The sequence below is a fragment of the Uloborus diversus genome, chromosome 3 (genome assembly GCF_026930045.1).
Source record: "Uloborus diversus isolate 005 chromosome 3, Udiv.v.3.1, whole genome shotgun sequence".
Classification (NCBI taxonomy): Eukaryota; Metazoa; Arthropoda; class Arachnida; order Araneae; family Uloboridae; genus Uloborus; species Uloborus diversus.
Window position 1 is genome coordinate 124,750,590 of NC_072733.1, and position 18,225 is coordinate 124,768,814.

Consider the following 18,225-nt stretch of genomic DNA (forward strand, 5'->3'; position numbering starts at 1 on the left):
TGAACCGTGGATGCATCCATGTTGGTATCAGCTGCGATTTGATGTTAAGACTCTAACCTGCCCTTCTTTGCCCGTTCACCATACTCCTCTTAAAGTCGTCTGTCTGCTGGAAGTGCCTCCGTCGACGGCGGCCTGGCATTCTCTCCTATTACACGTATCCTCCACGAGAAAAACAAAATGTCTTCGATGATTCGTCTGGCAGAAATAACGGCACGAAAACTGCCCATTCTACAAGTTCCTTCTTTCATATCTCACTTCACGTGCATTGGAGAGATGAGCATAATACACATTTTTCCGTCTGAAATTTTAAATTCGAGAAATTAAAAAAGAAAAAAAAATAGTTTCCTGTCATGGAAGCAAAAATGAAATACGAGTACTTACAGGGAAAAAACCCTTACTTTTCCTTTACGTGCAAAATGAATCATTGATTCAATGTACATTCAATGATTTGAATTTTATGTCAATGATAATGGATAATTTTACGCTTTCAGAAGAAAAAGAAAACTGTACGTGTCAATCAATCAGTTTATAGAACATAAATCTTCAGTACATACATTGGCTCTTTCTCTCTTTTGCCGTAAGACATCAGTTCGTAGAACATAAGTAGCGTAGCGAATCGAATCCAGTTTAGATAACGATGCAACCAAACCTATAAAAATTAAGCTATAATTTCCATGATTATTAAAAAATATAAAACAGAAATTCATTTAAGTTGCATGCTTACTAACATTATATTTGAATTCTAAATTTCTCAAAACATAAAATTATAGAATAATAAGGAAAATTATATACAGTGGTGGTAAAAAAAAAATTGCATCACCCGCTCCACAAAGGAGAGGAATATCATCCCGACTGCATTCAACATACAGTTGTAAAATGGTTCAGTGGGTAAACTTGCTACATCGAATTCAAAAATCGACAAACGCATATTGAAGGTTAGAAAAACATTTTAATTAAGAACTGTTAGTTGAAACGTATATACAGTGCCCTTAAATAAATTGTATCGAAAATAGGGAACATAAGTCCCATATCAACAGGGGGTGACTTTCGTCACATCAAAGCATCAAAATTCTACATTCATCGACGGTAATTCAGTGGTGAATGAACGCTTGATCCGAGTTCATGCTAGGAAGCGTTGAATGGCTGTTGCCATTCCAAATCAAATAATTTTCCACACAGTCAAGCATCCCGTATTCCAGATGATTTGGGGATGTATTTCTGATCAAGGAGTTGGTGGGCTTCACTTTGTACAAGGAACAGTAAACGTTCAGGTGTATATTGGCATTTTGGAGGAGAAATTGCTTCTTACTATCCGGGATCACTTTACTTCAGTTCCAAACGTCATTTTCCAGGATGATTCTGCTCCGTGCCATAGGACAAAACTGGTAAGTAACAATTTAAAAACCTTTACCCTGCCATTAGACTTAAATTGACATGAGGTTAAGTAATTTTTTTTCCTCTAAACTCACACGCAGGTTCAGAAATGGAAAAATGAGCATGGGGTCAGCAGTTTGCCTTGGCCCGGAAACAGCCGTGATCAACGTAAACAATTATCGGATTCCTGCTGTTAAATGTTTATTTCATAAGTTTTGCAGAATTTCACATACATCGGTCATCATTAATCGGTCGACCAAAACTTCTCACATAATTCCATTGTTTTGAAAATGCGAGGGTAATGCAATTTTTTTACCAGCACTATAGGAATGGTCTTGTTCGGGAGAAATGGGAGGGGGGAGGGGGGCAGAAGAGCTTCAATGACCGAAAACGAAGGTGATTAGCTTATTGGGGGATGAGAAATTTTTTCAGAAAACGGGGCATCCATTGAAGAAGAAAAACATGTTAGATTTTTTGAACGCTACGCGAGGGAAAGCATTCATCACACTGTAAAAATATTTATATAGTTTTTGATAAACTACTTGTGTTAGTGAGTATCCTAGGGAGCTCGAAGACTGTTAACTCTGCATTTCGGCCCTCACCCCATGTTCAGAGGCGGAGCTGTAGTTCGGCCCACGATACGCCTCTGGTTTATTTTGAAAGGATATCGCAGCTTAAAAAGAATAGTGATACAACTCAAAAGACTTTCTCGGGAGACTATTCATTACGATTTTTAATTTATTGTTATTTCATTCATTAAAAATCCTAATTATCTTAGTGCCCCTTAAAAAATGATTAATACCATTCTTTTAGTTTATTTCATGCAGTTTTTGTGCTAGCCTTTTAGGGTTCCTAGAAATTTTAATCAAATTTAGGTCAAATTAGGTTTTAATCAAAGTTGCCATTCATCGGCAACTTTGCTAGTTACAAATTGTGTTTTATTTCATATAAAAGATTAACTTTTCAAAAGCATTATCAATTAAAAATCTCATTTTTGAACTTTTTGAGTTGTGTCACTATTCTTTTCAAGCAACGACATATTGTTCCACCACCGATGAGACGAAAAGGTAAAAACCCGGTTTATAGATGGAAAAGGATGCATCTGTAAGTTTAAAGGGATGCCAGTTTGCCGAATTCAAAGCGTAGTCACATCGACATGAACGAAACATGTACATTAAAATATCTCGAATTTTACATTTCTCCCAACTAGACTCGTTGCAATAGTAGTCTTAGCTGGTCGCTTACCAATTTTCCGCGGGAAAAGTGGTCGAAAAGGACAAAACAGAGTCTCCAACACTTAGTGAAAATATTGAAACATTCAAAAACAGGATCAGTTATGCAGAGTGTAGGGGGACAGCCCAACTGTTGGATGATAGAGCAGACCAAGCCAGTTGGCCTGCTTTTTCTTCCATGATCAAAAACAATTATGACAAAGCATTCTGGTAAACTTTTGAGCTAAAAATATCAACAACACATTTAGTATAAAGTTTGGAATGCATAATGTGAAAATATTCATTATAAGTATTAATTAAGAGACAAAGATTGACACCTAGTCGCTTAAGTCAACTTGCTTCGATTGCTTAAGTTGACTCACGCTTTTTATTCAATATTCTGCTAATGTAATGTGCTAAAAGTAGAAGAAATGAACAAACCTTGATCAAATTTAAATTTTGTAAATAAATTATCCATCATACACCATTCCTTGACGATATCATGAAAAAAAAATCAACGTTATGTGAATAAAAAATACCATAGAAACTAAAACTACAATAATTATACATTATTAAGCCTGCTTTTGAATTAACTGCCTTTATCTGCATCATTTTCATCATTTCACTAAATGAAAATGTGGTGCCCCATGTTGGTCCGCAGGTCCAACTCCCCGCCCCCCCCCCCCCATACGAAATCACAAGTCCCGTATCACCATTTTTGATGGTAAGAAAATATTTTCAAAGTATTTCAAAGCAGACAGAAAAATATCAACAACTCACTATTATCTTTTTTAATATTATTTATCAAAATGAAAACCGAATTTTTCTAATAAATGAAAATGCGGTTATTTTTAAGAGATGAAATTTACTCATCTTAGCAAAAACTCGAAAAATTTTGCTGGTTCTTTGATGGGCGATGCTTTTCAATGATATTTTTGTGGAAGGAAGGAGATGAAACCGCTCACGCTTGGGTAGACGGACATCACTATGTAATGTTCAAACCGATATTTTTTAATATGGTTTGACTAGGCCAACGTACCTTAATGGTCTACCCTACCAAATGAAAATCGAAACGCAAGCTTGAAATTTATTGAATTAATTAGGACGCTCACATTGAAATTTTCTGTAGAAAGCTGCTTTATTAAAAACTTTAAATATATGTTTGCAGTATCTCCATACGCCTAATCCTAAGTCTTTGTACAGTACATTCTTGCACCAAGCGAAAGACCTTATGATCACCAGGCATTTTAATGATTTTAAAAACCAAACACAGGGACTGTTTTGAACCCAAAAAATGCAAGGTTTCAAGAGGGAAATAATTAAAACGTTTATTAAAACTGGTTTTGTTGTGCTCTTTACATTGAAAACATTTTAATTACGACTTTAAAATTTTGGAGCTTCTGTAAGGCTCGAGGGCATTGACTCTCATTAAAACAGAGCCTAGTTTAATGTTAAAAATGCTGTGCAAAAGTTAATATTTGTTTCTTCATAAAAGTTATGATGACAGTTTGAAATAGCTGGACTTGAAAACAATCAAAACTTTTTCAATACTGAAAAATGCCGACGACATTTCGTGTGTCATTCGAGGTACATATGTCTACTAAAACTTTTATAGAAAAAAAAGGTATTTATGTTAAATTACTTGCACAAAAATTATAAAAGCATTGTTCTGTTCTGATATTTTTGCAAGGCTCTTACTTTTCGCAATATATATTATCAGAATATAATTGTACTTAACATATGTATAAGTTACCTCTTAAATCTGATCCACCGATATGTAGAATTCGAACAACAGACCCTTCCTTATCGTAACCCAAATGAGCTGAATGGAAATATTTCGTAACCTAGGTAAGAAACATTTGGTAAATAAATACCAACTCAAAACAAAAGAGTCACTTTTTACTTTCAGCAATAAACAAAAAAAAAAAAAAAAAGCGAAAAAATGCTATTGGACAAATGTTTCCAGATCAAAATTATAATGTTTAACATAAATGTAGGAGAATTTTCAACAGAGTGTATTAAAAAGTGAAAAAAAAAAGTATGAAGAGCTGTTTCAAAATAGCTCCGAATTTTTTCAGAAAACGTCTTTTTTTTCTTTTGAATTTTAGATAAGGTTTAAAAACATTTTTACAAATGTTTGTGTGCTTTTCTTCTTATTTTTCTTTTCTGTGATTTAAATTAATTTCTTGGCGTACCCGTCATGAATTTAGGCACAACCAAAACACTAATTTTGTCTTTTTTTCACTCTCAAAAGTGACATCAGTTAATAAACCTTGATTGCTGACTTGTTAAATTGCAAAACCGTCATGTTTTAACAATTTCAAATTTCGCTTCCCTAATGCGAGCAAGTAGTAGGTGTTACGATACAGGTCAAGTATCAGGCATAATTTGAAATTTAACATCTGACATTAAAACTTTGTGAAAATGATGTTTTAAATAAAATTGCAATGTTCCCACCTTTTCATGCGCACATTTTTCGAAACATTGCACATTCACCAAGAACTATATGTTTTATTTGCTTTGCAGTCATTCTTCAGAATCGCCGCAAGATGGCGCAGTAAAAATCTACTTTAAAATAAATTTAAAACTCTGAAAGACCTAGTTTGTTCTTTTTATTTCATTTAATGGTAGAAAACAGAGTAATAATGTGTAAAAAGCGAAAAAAAAAATCTATTTTCCTTTGCTTTTGAATTTTTGTACGCATGCATGTGATTGTTGTATCCTTCCGCCATTTGTTTGTTTACATTCTGATTCTGTGCGATTTAGCTTCATGTTAAGTGCAATTGACATTTTTAGAGACATTTTGAAACATATTTAATGAAATAGCCATAAGCAGGAGATTTAAAAAATACTTTCACATATTTATTGATACTCTCAACTAAAAATTATCCAAAATACGCATTATAAAAAATATTTTTTATCTCCGAAATGGATTCGAAGCTGGAGTCAAAAACTTGAAGTTTTTCTTTCATAAATGTTGAAGTTAAATTGGCAGAAATAAATAAGGATGTAGACTTTTAATATTCCTCCGGAAACAATTCATTAGAGTTTGCCTGATTAAAAGTTATCAATAATTAAAATTTAAAAAGAAGGCGTATTTCTTTCCATTTTTTATCAATTTTTTTTTGTTTAGAATTTTTAACCTGCAAAATCAATTCTAATGAAAAAGTTTAATTATTTACATTAAATATAATAAACTTTTATACCATTATAATTTTTCAATTAATACCACACCAAAATATTTACTAAAAAATATTGCAGCTGATTGCAAATAAGTTTAGTGGGGAATAAGTACAAGATAAAATAATGCACACATATTTCAATCAACAAAGATGCAAATTAGGGGCACATAAAAAAATGGAAATACTGTCAGCCACCCTTAAACAAATACTGTCCTTTCCAAGAAATATTATTCGATTAAGCGGGGATTTTGAACATTGCATTTACGGCATGGGAAATATTTGGTTTCAGGATATTTTTTTCATATAAGCGGGGTATTCATTTATCCGTAAGGTGATTAAGCGGGGCCGACAGTATATCTTCCCTGAAACTCAATGTTTCTTTTTGATAGTGAAAAGGAATTAAAGTACCACTTTCCTTCAGATTTTTTTTTTCTGGCTATACCACTGACACTAATAAACATTGAATAACACGTTAACAATTTTATATTATATTGTACCTTACGTTGAGATAAGAAAAGTCAACAAGTAATTAGTGGATCTCATGCAGAAGAGGAATTTAAATTCAGAAGTCGATATTGATTTTCATTGGTGTCATTGTGACTATAAGGGCAAGCATAGGAACTAATAAAACGTTCCTTCCCAATTTAAGTATTGAAATCACCGATGAAAAACTTCATGTCTTGACAAGGACATGAATTATAAGTCTCCATAAGTTACAAATTTAGTGCTGTGAGACATCACTATCACTGTCATAAAATGAGCTCTCATAGTTTAAGTTGTTCATATCTTCAGAAAGCTCAGTTGACTGGAGAGAGTTCTGGCAGTTACTTGCACATAAACAAAATTCTGAACATAATGAGTTGTTTGACTTACATGAACAGTTTTTAGTCTTGCATGCTGATTTTGAACATGCACATGAGATATGTTTCACAACAAAATCTGGAGCCATGGGCATAGTGCTCCATTGTATTGTGATGGTGTTATTACTTATATTCCATCCATGTTCGGACGGGCTTGGTGCATAAATAAAGTTTTTCAAGCACCTTCGGTAAATGTTTCCTTGATAATTTGCTCGTCTGATATGGCCCATCAGCGAATCAAAGTTAGGGGGCAACGAAACATCAATACTAAATTTGACCTGGAAAATTAAATAGCGTACGTCATTTACAAGGTTTATCTTCGGATAGCCATATAATTCACATATAAAAGCTTGAAGATTAGAAATCAAATTATCATTCAGTTCCCATGAGAGCCTAACTCTTGAAATGTTGAACGATAAACAGGATTGGAATTCATTATATTTAAAGATTTTATTTTTCCTTTACCTTTAAATGCACTACAAGAATCACAACCAGTGAAAACGTGTAACCCAATAAGAGCTGAACAAAGATCATGGCCCAAAGAATTAGCAATTTCAGTTATATTCTTTATCTTTATATTAAATGAAGAGCCCATCAGTAAGTAAATATCAGCAGAAAAGTATTGGCTCATTGCCAGTGATAATATAAAGACGTCAGTGTCCGAACTTTTTATAATTACAGTTGTAGACTTCTTACATGCATGAAAAGCATGCAAAAACAACCGAGTATCGGCTTTTTCGTGGTCTGAGCTCAATTCTGTCACTTAATCGTGAAAAATCTTTTCATCTTCAGTAAATATATGATGACAAACTTGACCATATGAAAAAAACATAGTCACATTTTTAAAAAGAGCAGCATCATAAGTAATCCATTGCTCACACAAAAACTTTGCTAATGCTTCTTTATTTTTTCCACAAGCCAAGAACTTTTTAAATTGTTTTGGTGTTTTCTGAGCAGGTCCAATTATATTAATGGCAGCTTCATCTCCATCACTTCGACGTTCTCTTTCGCTGTTCTTAATACTGATAAATGGATAAGTATCTGTTACAAAATGTAAAGTTATGCATTTATATTTAATAGCTAGCTTATAACACGCTTCAGGATATTCAACGCTAACTCTCCAAATGTTGGTGGTATGTTTTGCATTTCTTGAAAAATAGCCATTCCATCAACAATTAAACTACTATTACTAGGTAAATTTTCCGCAGTGATGTTGATGTCAGCCAATTCCAAAACTGCACGAACCAAAGTTGCTTTGTTCGTTTTCACAAGCGATCCATCAGCATTTGCAATTGCAGGAGGAAATTCATTTAGGTTGTGAGTTAAAACACTTTTCATGTCTAAGGTTTTACTCTGTCCCATGATAATTATTCGGGCTAAAAGGTCAGAAGAATTTTTCAGAGCATTTTTTTGAGGCTGATCCTTTGAAATACTTTTTTTCCCACAGTCTGAAAAAGTTTTCAATTTTAATTGTTTTATTGGAGCATACACATCCAAACTCCGATCTTCGGTGAGGCGCTCTTCAAAAAATTTTTTATAAGCTTCTTCACCAAGATCTTTAGCTCTTAAAAGATCTGTTTGAATATGCTCAGAAGCATGTGCTCCGCTGGAAATATTTACTAATGTATCCTCCCTCCATGTAAAAGGATTGATCATTGATGTTATGGTGGTAGATACATTATCAATTAAGTCTTCATGTTTTTTAATTTCAGATAAATACAAATCTTTTTTAAGGGTATCAGTTTTCACAGTTCCAGCAAGCTCTTCACATGATATGCTTATATGTGCTCTTAAATGATGTGAAAGCATCCATCTATGTACAGCAGCAGGGTTTTTTGTAAATCCAGTGAGTCCGCCTTTGGTTTTTGAATCCCGATTTGCTGTTTGTTCAATAACTTGATCCATTGCCATACCACAGAACCCATAATTGTCTTGTCTCTGAGCAACAAAGTTTCCATTGCATAGTTTTTGGTAAATAGAAGGGTGTGTTACAGATAAATCTAATATTTCTTGTAAGTAGATAGGTAAATATCGAGCATAGTTCACTCTATCATATGAAAAATACCAAGGTATCATTTCTTCAAGAGCCGCAAGATGTAAATGCCAGTCAGCAGTTCTAGTTGCTCTTAAAAATCTCAGAAGACATCCAAACATATCCAAATATGTCATCCAAAAAGCAAATGTTACATTGCTTTTGGAACGATAAGAAATAAAATCCTCAAACTTATCAACAATTAATTTGACATCTGAAGGAAATTCATTCTTTTTCAGAAGACCGAGTCTATAATTTTGATGAAGTTTTTGCGACATTCTTAAGCATAAGGCTTGTTCTTCATCGGAAATAAAATCTAAAAACTCAGTCCGTAACAGTCCATTCAGGGCTTCAAAAACTATTTTATGGCAACGTAAACTGCGATTGTAGTGCTTGCCACTTAGTACTCCATTGACAGATCCTTCAGCAACAATTTCAGATTCAATCATGATGTTACTGAATCTGATGCAGAGTTATTACATATTGCTGGGTATAATTTGTTCAGACAGGATAGAGTAGGTAAAAGAGGTGGTGGGGTTTTATTTTATGTTAGAGACAATTTTATTTGCAATGAATTGGTCATAAATGATAAGCCTACTGATATTGATATGGTTTGGCTGGAGTTGACGAGCAGTAAGGGCAAAAAGCTACGCTTTGGAAACATTTATAGGCCACCTAATTCAAATCAGGGACAAGATGAACAGATGTACCGTATTATTAGTGACATGTCCAGTAAGGGATCCGTTATCATAATGGGGGATTTCAATTTTCTGGGTATTGATTGGAATAATTTTTATCCTGGTAATGGCAAAGAAGAGGAATTTTTAAAAGTAATTGGTGACTGTTTCTTAGATCAAGTTGTAACTCAGGGAACTCGAGAGGAGGCAATTCTGGATCTAGTTTTTTGTGACATAGGTAGTTTTGTTCAGGGGTTGAGTGTAGGGGAGCATATTGGAGATAGTGATCATAACAGCATTAGGTTCCGGGTTAAATTTGAAGTGTGCAAAGATGATAATTTTAGGTTTGTGCCCAATTTCGGAAACACTGATTTTGTTGCACTTAGGCAGAGTTTGAAAGAGGTTTTTTCGTCAGGGTTGGAAAATAGCGACGTAGATCAGCAGTGGACGGAATTTAAGGATAAACTTGCTAAAACCGTTGGGGACTATGTTCCATTTAGGAGAAAAGGTGTTAGTACCCAACTTTGGCCCATGTGGTTCTCCAGGGAGACTAAAGAAGCTCTTAATTATAAGCAAGCCACTTTTCGTAAGTTTAAAGAAACTGGTCAGAGTGCGGAGAGGCTCCAGTATGGTAAGGCAAGGCGAAATTTTAAGTATTTGGTACGGATTCAGAAAAGGGAATTGGAGCAAAGGCTGGCAGATGACATTGATGGGAACCCTAAGAGGTTTTCTGCTTACGCTAATTCTGGGAAAGCTCGAAACAGTCAAATTGGGCCTTTGGTTGATGAGCATGGAAATTTAATCCAAAACGATAGGGATATTGCAAATGTTCTAAATAACTTTTTTTCCAGTGTGTTTAACGATAACTGTATCTCAACAGTTGACACTAACAAGACACAAGCTATTATACAGCTTGAGGATTTTGTATTTTCCAGGGAGGAGGTTTTATTTCATTTGAAAAAGATTAAAGCAACTAAAGCTCCGGGACCAGATAATATTTATCCAAAAATTTTAGTTGAATGTGCAGAGGAATTAGTGGATGTTATTTTGAATATTTTCAATGCTTCTTATGACTCGGGGACGGTGCCAGAGGACTGGAAGCTGGCTAACATAACGCCACTCTTCAAGAAGGGGTCTAAAGGTCTTGCTGGGAATTATAGACCTGTAAGTTTGACTTCGGTGATTTGTAAGACTTTCGAAACTTTGATCAAAATTAAGATCATGATGTTCTTAGAGACTAATAGTCTGTTGACTAGTTTGCAGTATGGTTTCAGGAAAGGTAAATCCTGTACTACTAATTTATTGCATTTCTACGACAAGGTTACCTCAGCTTTAGATAACAAAAAATGTGTGGATGTTGTTTATATTGATTTTCAAAAAGCTTTTGACAAGGTACCGCATGTTGCTCTTCTCAGCAAGTTAGCTGACATTGGAATAGGAGGAAAAACTTTACTTTGGGTTAGAAATTGGCTTACTGGTAGGAAGCAAAGAGTAGTTGTGAGAGGAAATCATTCTAATTGGAGTGATGTTTTAAGTGGGGTTCCTCAGGGATCAGTTTTAGGGCCTCTTTTGTTTATTATATTTATGAATGACATCAATGAAAATATTTCTGGAAGCATGAATTGTTTTGCTGACGATGTAAAAGTTATGGGGATTGTCGAAAATGAAGAACAAGTAAAACAGCTGCAAGAGGATTTAGATCATATTACTAAGTGGGCAGATAAATGGGGTATGGCAGTTAATGTAGGGAAATGTCAAGTGCTACACTTAGGTCATGGAAATAAGCGTATGAGATATCGTTTACAGGGTTCAGTCATAAATCAGGCAGAAGATGTTTTGGATTTGGGTGTCTTTATAAATCAGGACTTCAAGTTTAGTCAACAGTGCAGTATTGCTAGTAACAAAGCCAACAAAATGCTTGGGTTCATCAATAGATCTATTTCAAACAAATCTAAGAAAGTTCTTCTGCCTTTATATAGGAGTTTAGTAAGACCTCATTTGGAATATGCTGTTCAGTTTTGGTCGCCTTATCTGAAGAAAGATATTTTTGTATTGGAAAGGGCTCAAAGAAGGGTAACTAAATTAGTAAGGGGACTCTCAGATTTAGATTATGATACCAGACTTAATAGGCTTAACATGTATAGCCTGGAGCAAAGGAGAGTCAGAGGGGACATGATTCAGTTATTTAAATTTATCAAAATGAAAGATGTAAATGGATTAAATTTTTGCGGGGAAAGCAGGACAAGGGGTCATTGTTTTAAGCTATTTAAATCTCAGGCTAACTTGGAAATCAGGAAAAACTACTACTTTAGCAGGGTCGTGGGCACTTGGAATAGCTTACCGGAAGAGGCGGTAATGAGCAAGGGAATGGATAGCTTTAAGAGGTTCATTGATCTTCATTGGGGACTAATTAATTGACTAGGACCAGCCTAGCTGGGCCCAGAGCCTGTTGCTGGTCGTCACATTTGTATTTGTATTTGTATTTTTATTTGTATTACTAAGTCCAGCATCTTTGAATAGCTTGCCTAAGATTGCAAGAAAGGACATAATAGTGTGGAATTCCCCAAGTCGTATAACTAAACGTTGCTTGAATTTCTCTTCTTTCCAACGTATTTGTTGAGCTTTTGCAAAAATTGCTTGGTCGAAAACAAGTACTATTTCCTTTAAACCAATTTTATCAGCTATTTTTAAACTTTCTAATAAAATGGCATTAACAGTAGAATATTCTGTTGGATTTGCTTCTAAAACTGGCAGATAGCTAATGGTTGTTATTGGTGGAACTTCCTCACATTCTAAAGAGCAGTTAAAACCAGTCCAGTTTGGCAAGGGTTCTTTGTTTTTATCAGGAAGTTTCGAAAGAATATATACCGTGTCAATTAGTTTTGCTGTGGATAATTTTTCCGCTTTATTATCACACGTCATTATTTTAGAAACATCAGGGTTACAACGTTGTCCAATATTATACTATGATACATTAGTTATTGGAGGATCTATTTTGCGTTTCTTCATTTTTTTTCAAGATTTCAAAATTTGATGATTATTAAAATAAAAATTAACATTAGGTTGCACAATTATGCCATTGGTACTATGTGTAGTACCATGGCCGGTAACAGTTTCTTCGCAGAAATCAATATTGTCCCACACAAGTGTTGCAAAACTTCCAGGAACAATGCCAGCCGGAAGACCATTAGAAGAATTTAACTGCATTTCTGCAAGCGCAGTATCATATTCTAAAACAGTGGAATGGGAAACACAGTGCCCTAGTCCATTAAAAATGCTGATGACTTTGGCAGATCCAGTAATATGTCTTACAGCCATAGCTAAAGACAGATGCTTTGGGGTCTGCTTTCTGCAAGCGGAAGAAATGTATATAATATCTTGAGCTATAGAAAGAATTTTTCGTTTTGCATTCAAAGAGGTATTTACAAATTGTTCAGTTTCAACATCCTCTGTTTCACCAATTCTCCAAGCCAAAAAGTTAAATAATAGGTACGGAATCATATTTTCAGCAGAAACTTCGCTCAAATCATCAGCAGTTGGAGGCCATGAACACTCGAGAGAAGGGGATGATTTAATGATATTTTTTAAGATTAATGCTGCTTTATAGAGAACTGCCTTTGATTCCCCATCAAGTTTATTTAAATTAAGATTTTTAGGCACCAAGTCTTCCATTTCATCCTCCGTTTCAGTTGAATCAGTCAGTGTCACATTTTGATTGATTAGGACAGGTTTTTCAGAATTTTCGTGGCACATAACCAGCTCCGACAGATTTCGTTGTTTTGGTTTTATAAATAATATTTGGGGAAAATCTTTTTGAATCCACCTCTTTAGTTGGTGATTATTAATAGAAAAAGAATCTGTTGGACTTAAATTACTGACAATCTCATTATATAAATTCGATAATTTATTCATAGACAGAATTTCAGAATTTTTAACAATTCTAGCTTTAATAAGTTCACAGAATAAAGAATATGCAGCAGGACAAGTTGGCTCAACATCACAAAAATTGTTGATTTTGGTGTACAACTTGTAGCAACTATTGTGGTATTTAAACTTCTTTGGCAATGCAATCAATTCCTTGTATTTGACAAAGAAGCTTCTCATCAGCTTTTCTAACAGCACTATCCATGAGTGACTTACTTGCAGTAAAAGTTTGACACTGGCTTAATTTCTCTTTATTTCGCTTCCCAAAACGTTTATCGGTGATGAATTTTTCCTTCCTGCAAATCACGCAAATTGATGGGAAGATGACACTAGTCGATGGTTTGGATCGCTTCAAACGATTGACAGGTAAAACTTGTTCTCTAGACTGTTCTGATACCTCCATCCTTTTCTTGGCTCTTTCAATTTTAGTCCGATCTGTGAACTTCATGTAACATTTTCTATGATAGGCGTACTTTTTTTCAAAACATACTTCAACATTTCCTTCTCCACAAAAACCATCTAATTGTAATAAATTGTCAGCAACAATTTTTTCTTGGCCATCAAGAGCCGACCATTCCTTCATACAGATCATTATTTTATCATAACTTTTATGTGATAATACAACTAAATCACCGTCTGATCCTTCTAGGTGGATACAGCAACATAATGAAGTATCAACATCCATTTTTAATAAGTAGCGCTTATTAGAAAGACAGCATGCAGAACAGGCATTTAAACGCAGTTGGAATCAAAAAAGCTCAGATGAGATGCAAACAAACGCGTATGAATACAAGCAGCACCGCACTTTTTAAAAAAATAAAGACAGTTTTCGCCCAATTAATATTTTAATCTCGCTAAAATATTCAAATAAAGTTTTTAAATAACTTAGAAATGTATTTTTGGGATTTCTAATAACAAATTAACTTTATTTTTAGCGCCATCTATTGGCTACTTTTTCTAAAGAGATGTAAAAAAGCATGCAATATAGTCCCGATTTTATTTGGCAAAATTTTGAAAACGTGCAAATTTAAAAGTGGGAACATTGTGATTTTAAGAAGAAATTGTTTGTTGATATAATTTCCGGAAGTGTCTGCTACTCCTCGATTTTTCTAGCAACCTTTGTAGTAACTTGGCGTGGTTTCAGACGTCCTCGATATTTGGCGATCACGTTCGCGTTGTTTATTCCAGTGAGAAACAACTGCGCCTCGTGCTTTTTCGGCATACTTTCCTATATGGATAGTATTTTAATGATCTAATTATTGTAATTATAGAGGAATGACTATTGAAGTAGGGGCGAAGTTTTCCTCAGTTGAAAGCTTACAAGACAAATTACGGAAGAAGAGAATTTTGTGCATTTTGATGTGCAAGATTCTGCTAAATTGAGGAGTGATGTTCATATTCGACACATTAAAAACATGGAAATGTCGAATTGGTGTATTACAAATTAAAATACACCAATGTTTTTGGCGGACGAGAGTGCCAAAAAAAGGAAAGAAAACAAAAATGAAAGGAAATCTATAAGTGAGTATGACATATAAGAAATATAATCTAATTTTCTTACAAGTTGCTTCCTCTTTAAAAAATAATACTACGTTGCATGTATTAGCTGTTTTATAAGGTTATAAATAAATACACTGCTCAAAATGTGTCGCAATTCATTAATGACTCTAAGTTTGCCGATGATTGGTTTTATGAACCGTATTTAGTCACCAAAGAAGATATCTATTGTTTTTGAGACCTCGATTTGGTGTATTTTTCATCAACATTAATGTAGCTTTCTGTTTGATAATACATTTATTGCATTGACTGACATTTTTTATACTAAGAGCTCCTACAGCTCAACAGGCAATTAAAATAGCAATAGGTAATTATTTTATACTTAATGCCAAATTGCTTCATGTAATATCTTTTCAATAGTGTTTTACAGCTCTTTTACTGTGTGTTATTCTTGTTGCACTGTAATGTTTGAATTATATTCCTGGCTTCTTTTTTCTTTTCATGGAGATGCATTACTGGGCCAGTATTTGTAAGGCTACTTTTATCTAAATATGGACAGCATCTTACAAATACAACAAATACAAATACAAAAGTGACGACCAGCAACAGGCTCTGGGCCCAGCTAGACTGGTCCTAGTCAATTTACAATCCCCAGTGAAGATCAATGGCCCTCTTAAAACTGTCTACTCCTTTGCTCATTACCACCTCTTCCGGTAAGCTGTTCCAAGGTTCCACTACCCTGCTAAAATAATAATTTTTCCTAATATCCATGTTAGCCTGAGATTTAAATAGCTTAAAACAATGACCCCTTGTCCTGTTTTCAGTGCTAAACTTTAGCCCCGTAACATCTTTCGTTTTAATAAATTTAAACAGCTGAATCATGTCCCCTCGGTCTCTTCTTTGCTCAAGACTGTACATTTTTAGCCTTCTAAGCCTGGAATCATAATCTAAGTGGGAAAGTCCACTTATTAGCCTTGTAGCCCGCCTTTGAACCCTTTCCAATACATTAATGTCTTTCTTAAGATAAGGAGACCAAAACTGAACAGCATACTCCAAATGGGGTCTTACCAAACTTCTATATAAGGGCAGAAGAACTTCTTTAGATTTATTTGAAATAGATCTATTGATAAACCCAAGCATCTTATTGGCTTTGTTGCTAGCAATGCTGCACTGTTGGCTAAACTTTAAATCCTGACTTATTAGGACCCCCAGATCAGTAACTTTGTCTGCCTGACTAATGACTGAACCTTGCAAATAATAACTTGTACACTTATTTCCATGCCCTAAATGTAGCACTTGATATTTCCCAACATTAAGAGCCATACCCCATTTATCAGCCCACTCCGTAATATGATCTAGATCCTCTTGCAGCTGATTTGCTTGTTCTTCATTTTCTACAGTCCCCATAACTTTGACATCATCAGCAAAACAATTCATGTTCCCAGAAATATTTTTGTGAATATCGTTCATAAAGACAATGAACAAAACAGGCCCTAACACTGATCCTTGAGGAACACCGCTTAAGACCTCACTCCAATTAGAATAATTTCCCCTTACAACTACTCTTTGTTTCCTTCCGGTCAGCCAATTTTTTACCCAAATGAAAGTTTTCCCTCCTATTCCTATATCAGCTAATTTGCTAAGTAGAGCAACATGCGGTACCTTATCGAAAGCTTTTTGAAAATCAATGTAAACAACATCTACAGGCTTCTTATTGTCCAAAGCCATGGTAACTTTGTCATAGAAATGTAATAAATTAGTTGCACAAGATTTACCTTTCCTAAAACCGTACTGAAAACTAGTCAATAGATTATTAGTCTCTAGAAAATTTACTATCTTAATTTTCATCAATGTTTCAAAAATTTTGCAAACCACCGAAGTTAGACTCACAGGTCTATAATTTCCCGCACTCCCTTTAGACCCTTTCTTGAAGAGCGGTGTAATGTTAGCCAGCTTCCAGTCCTCTGGCACTGTCCCCGAATTATAAGAAGCATTGAAAATGTTTGCGATTACATCTGCTAATTCCTCTGCACATTCAACTAAAATTTTCGGATAAATATTATCTGGCCCCGGAGCCTTAGTCTCTTTAATTTTTTTCAAATGAAGTAAAACGTCATCCCTAGAAAATACAAAGTCCTCAAGCTGTACTATAGCTTGTGTCTTGTTGGTGTCAACTGTTGAGATACAATTATCGTTAAAAACACTCGAAAAAAGTTATTAAGAACATTAGCAATATCACTATCGTCCTGAATTAAAATTCCGTGCTCATCAACCAGTGGCCCAATATGACTATTTCGAACTTTCCCCGAATTAGCGTATGCAAAAAACCTCTTGGGATTCCTGTTTATGTTATGTGCCAGTCTTTGCTCCAACTCTTTTCTGAATCCGTACCAAATACTTAAATTTACGCCTTGCCTTACAATATTGAAGCCTATCTGCACTGTGACCTGTTTCTCTAAACCTATGAAAAGCAACTTGCTTGTAATTTAGAGCGTCTTTAGTTTCCCTGGAGAACCACATTGGCCAAATTTTAGTGTTGACACCCTTTCTCCTAAAAGGAACATGATCCCTAACCGTATTCGCTAGATTTTCCTTAAACTCTGCCCACTGAAGATTCACATCGCTATTGTCCAATCCAGAAGAAAAAACTGCTTTCAAACTCTGCCGAAGTGCCACAAAGTCGGTATTTCTGAAATTGGGCACAAACCTAAAATTCTCTACTTTGTGCATATCAAATTTAATCCCAAACCTAATACTGTTGTGGTCACTATCTCCAATGTGTTCCCCTACACATAACCCCTGAACAGAGCCTTCCATGTCGCAGAAAACTAGATCTAAAATCGCGTCCTGTCGAGTACCCTGAGTTATAATTTGATCTAAGAAACAGTCACCAATTACTTTCAAAAAATCCTCTTCTCTGCTATTACTATGGTAAAAATTATTCCAATCAATTCCTGGAAAATTAAAATCTCCCATTATGATGACTGACCCCTTGCTAGAAATGTCACTAATAATACTAAACATCTGTTCGTCTTGACCCTGGCTTAAGTTGGGTGGCCTATAAATATTCCCCAAACGTAGTTTTTTGCCCTTATTACTAATCAACTCCAGCCAAATCATATCAATCTCATTAGGTCGATTTCATCTTGTCGAGTAGATGTAAATAACAGCTAAATCGTTAGTGATTTTACCTGGACGACTGCAATGGTTTGACGCGCATGAACAAACGAAAAGTACCCAAGGGTAATTTGGTAAGGCAAATTTTAATAATTAAGTTTAATTTATGTTTCACAAAAGAACTAGATAAGTGCCCAAAAAAACAGTATTGAAAACTTCAATTCTTAAAGAATCAAAATATTTATTTAAAAATTGATGCACCTAGTTAATCTATTACAAAATTGTTTCACTCGACCTTGCATGTCGATAATATGATTTGATGCGGGTAAAATGTTACAATGTATTTAATAT

General features: G+C 34.7%; 1 protein-coding gene across 4 annotated transcripts in view; it reads right to left on the reverse strand.

Annotated features, from left to right (window-relative positions):
* LOC129218366 (SEC14-like protein 4) overlaps positions 1–18,225 on the reverse strand; it is a 144,215-nt gene that overhangs the window by 18,972 nt on the left and 107,018 nt on the right. For all 4 annotated transcript variants that reach the window (XM_054852610.1, XM_054852608.1, XM_054852607.1 and 1 more), the window contains exons 6-7: positions 4,339–4,429; positions 555–649 (exon numbers count right to left, since the gene is read on the reverse strand). In XM_054852610.1, the coding sequence (XP_054708585.1) occupies positions 555–649; positions 4,339–4,429 (186 nt within the window). The remainder of the gene's footprint in view (positions 1–554; positions 650–4,338; positions 4,430–18,225) is intronic.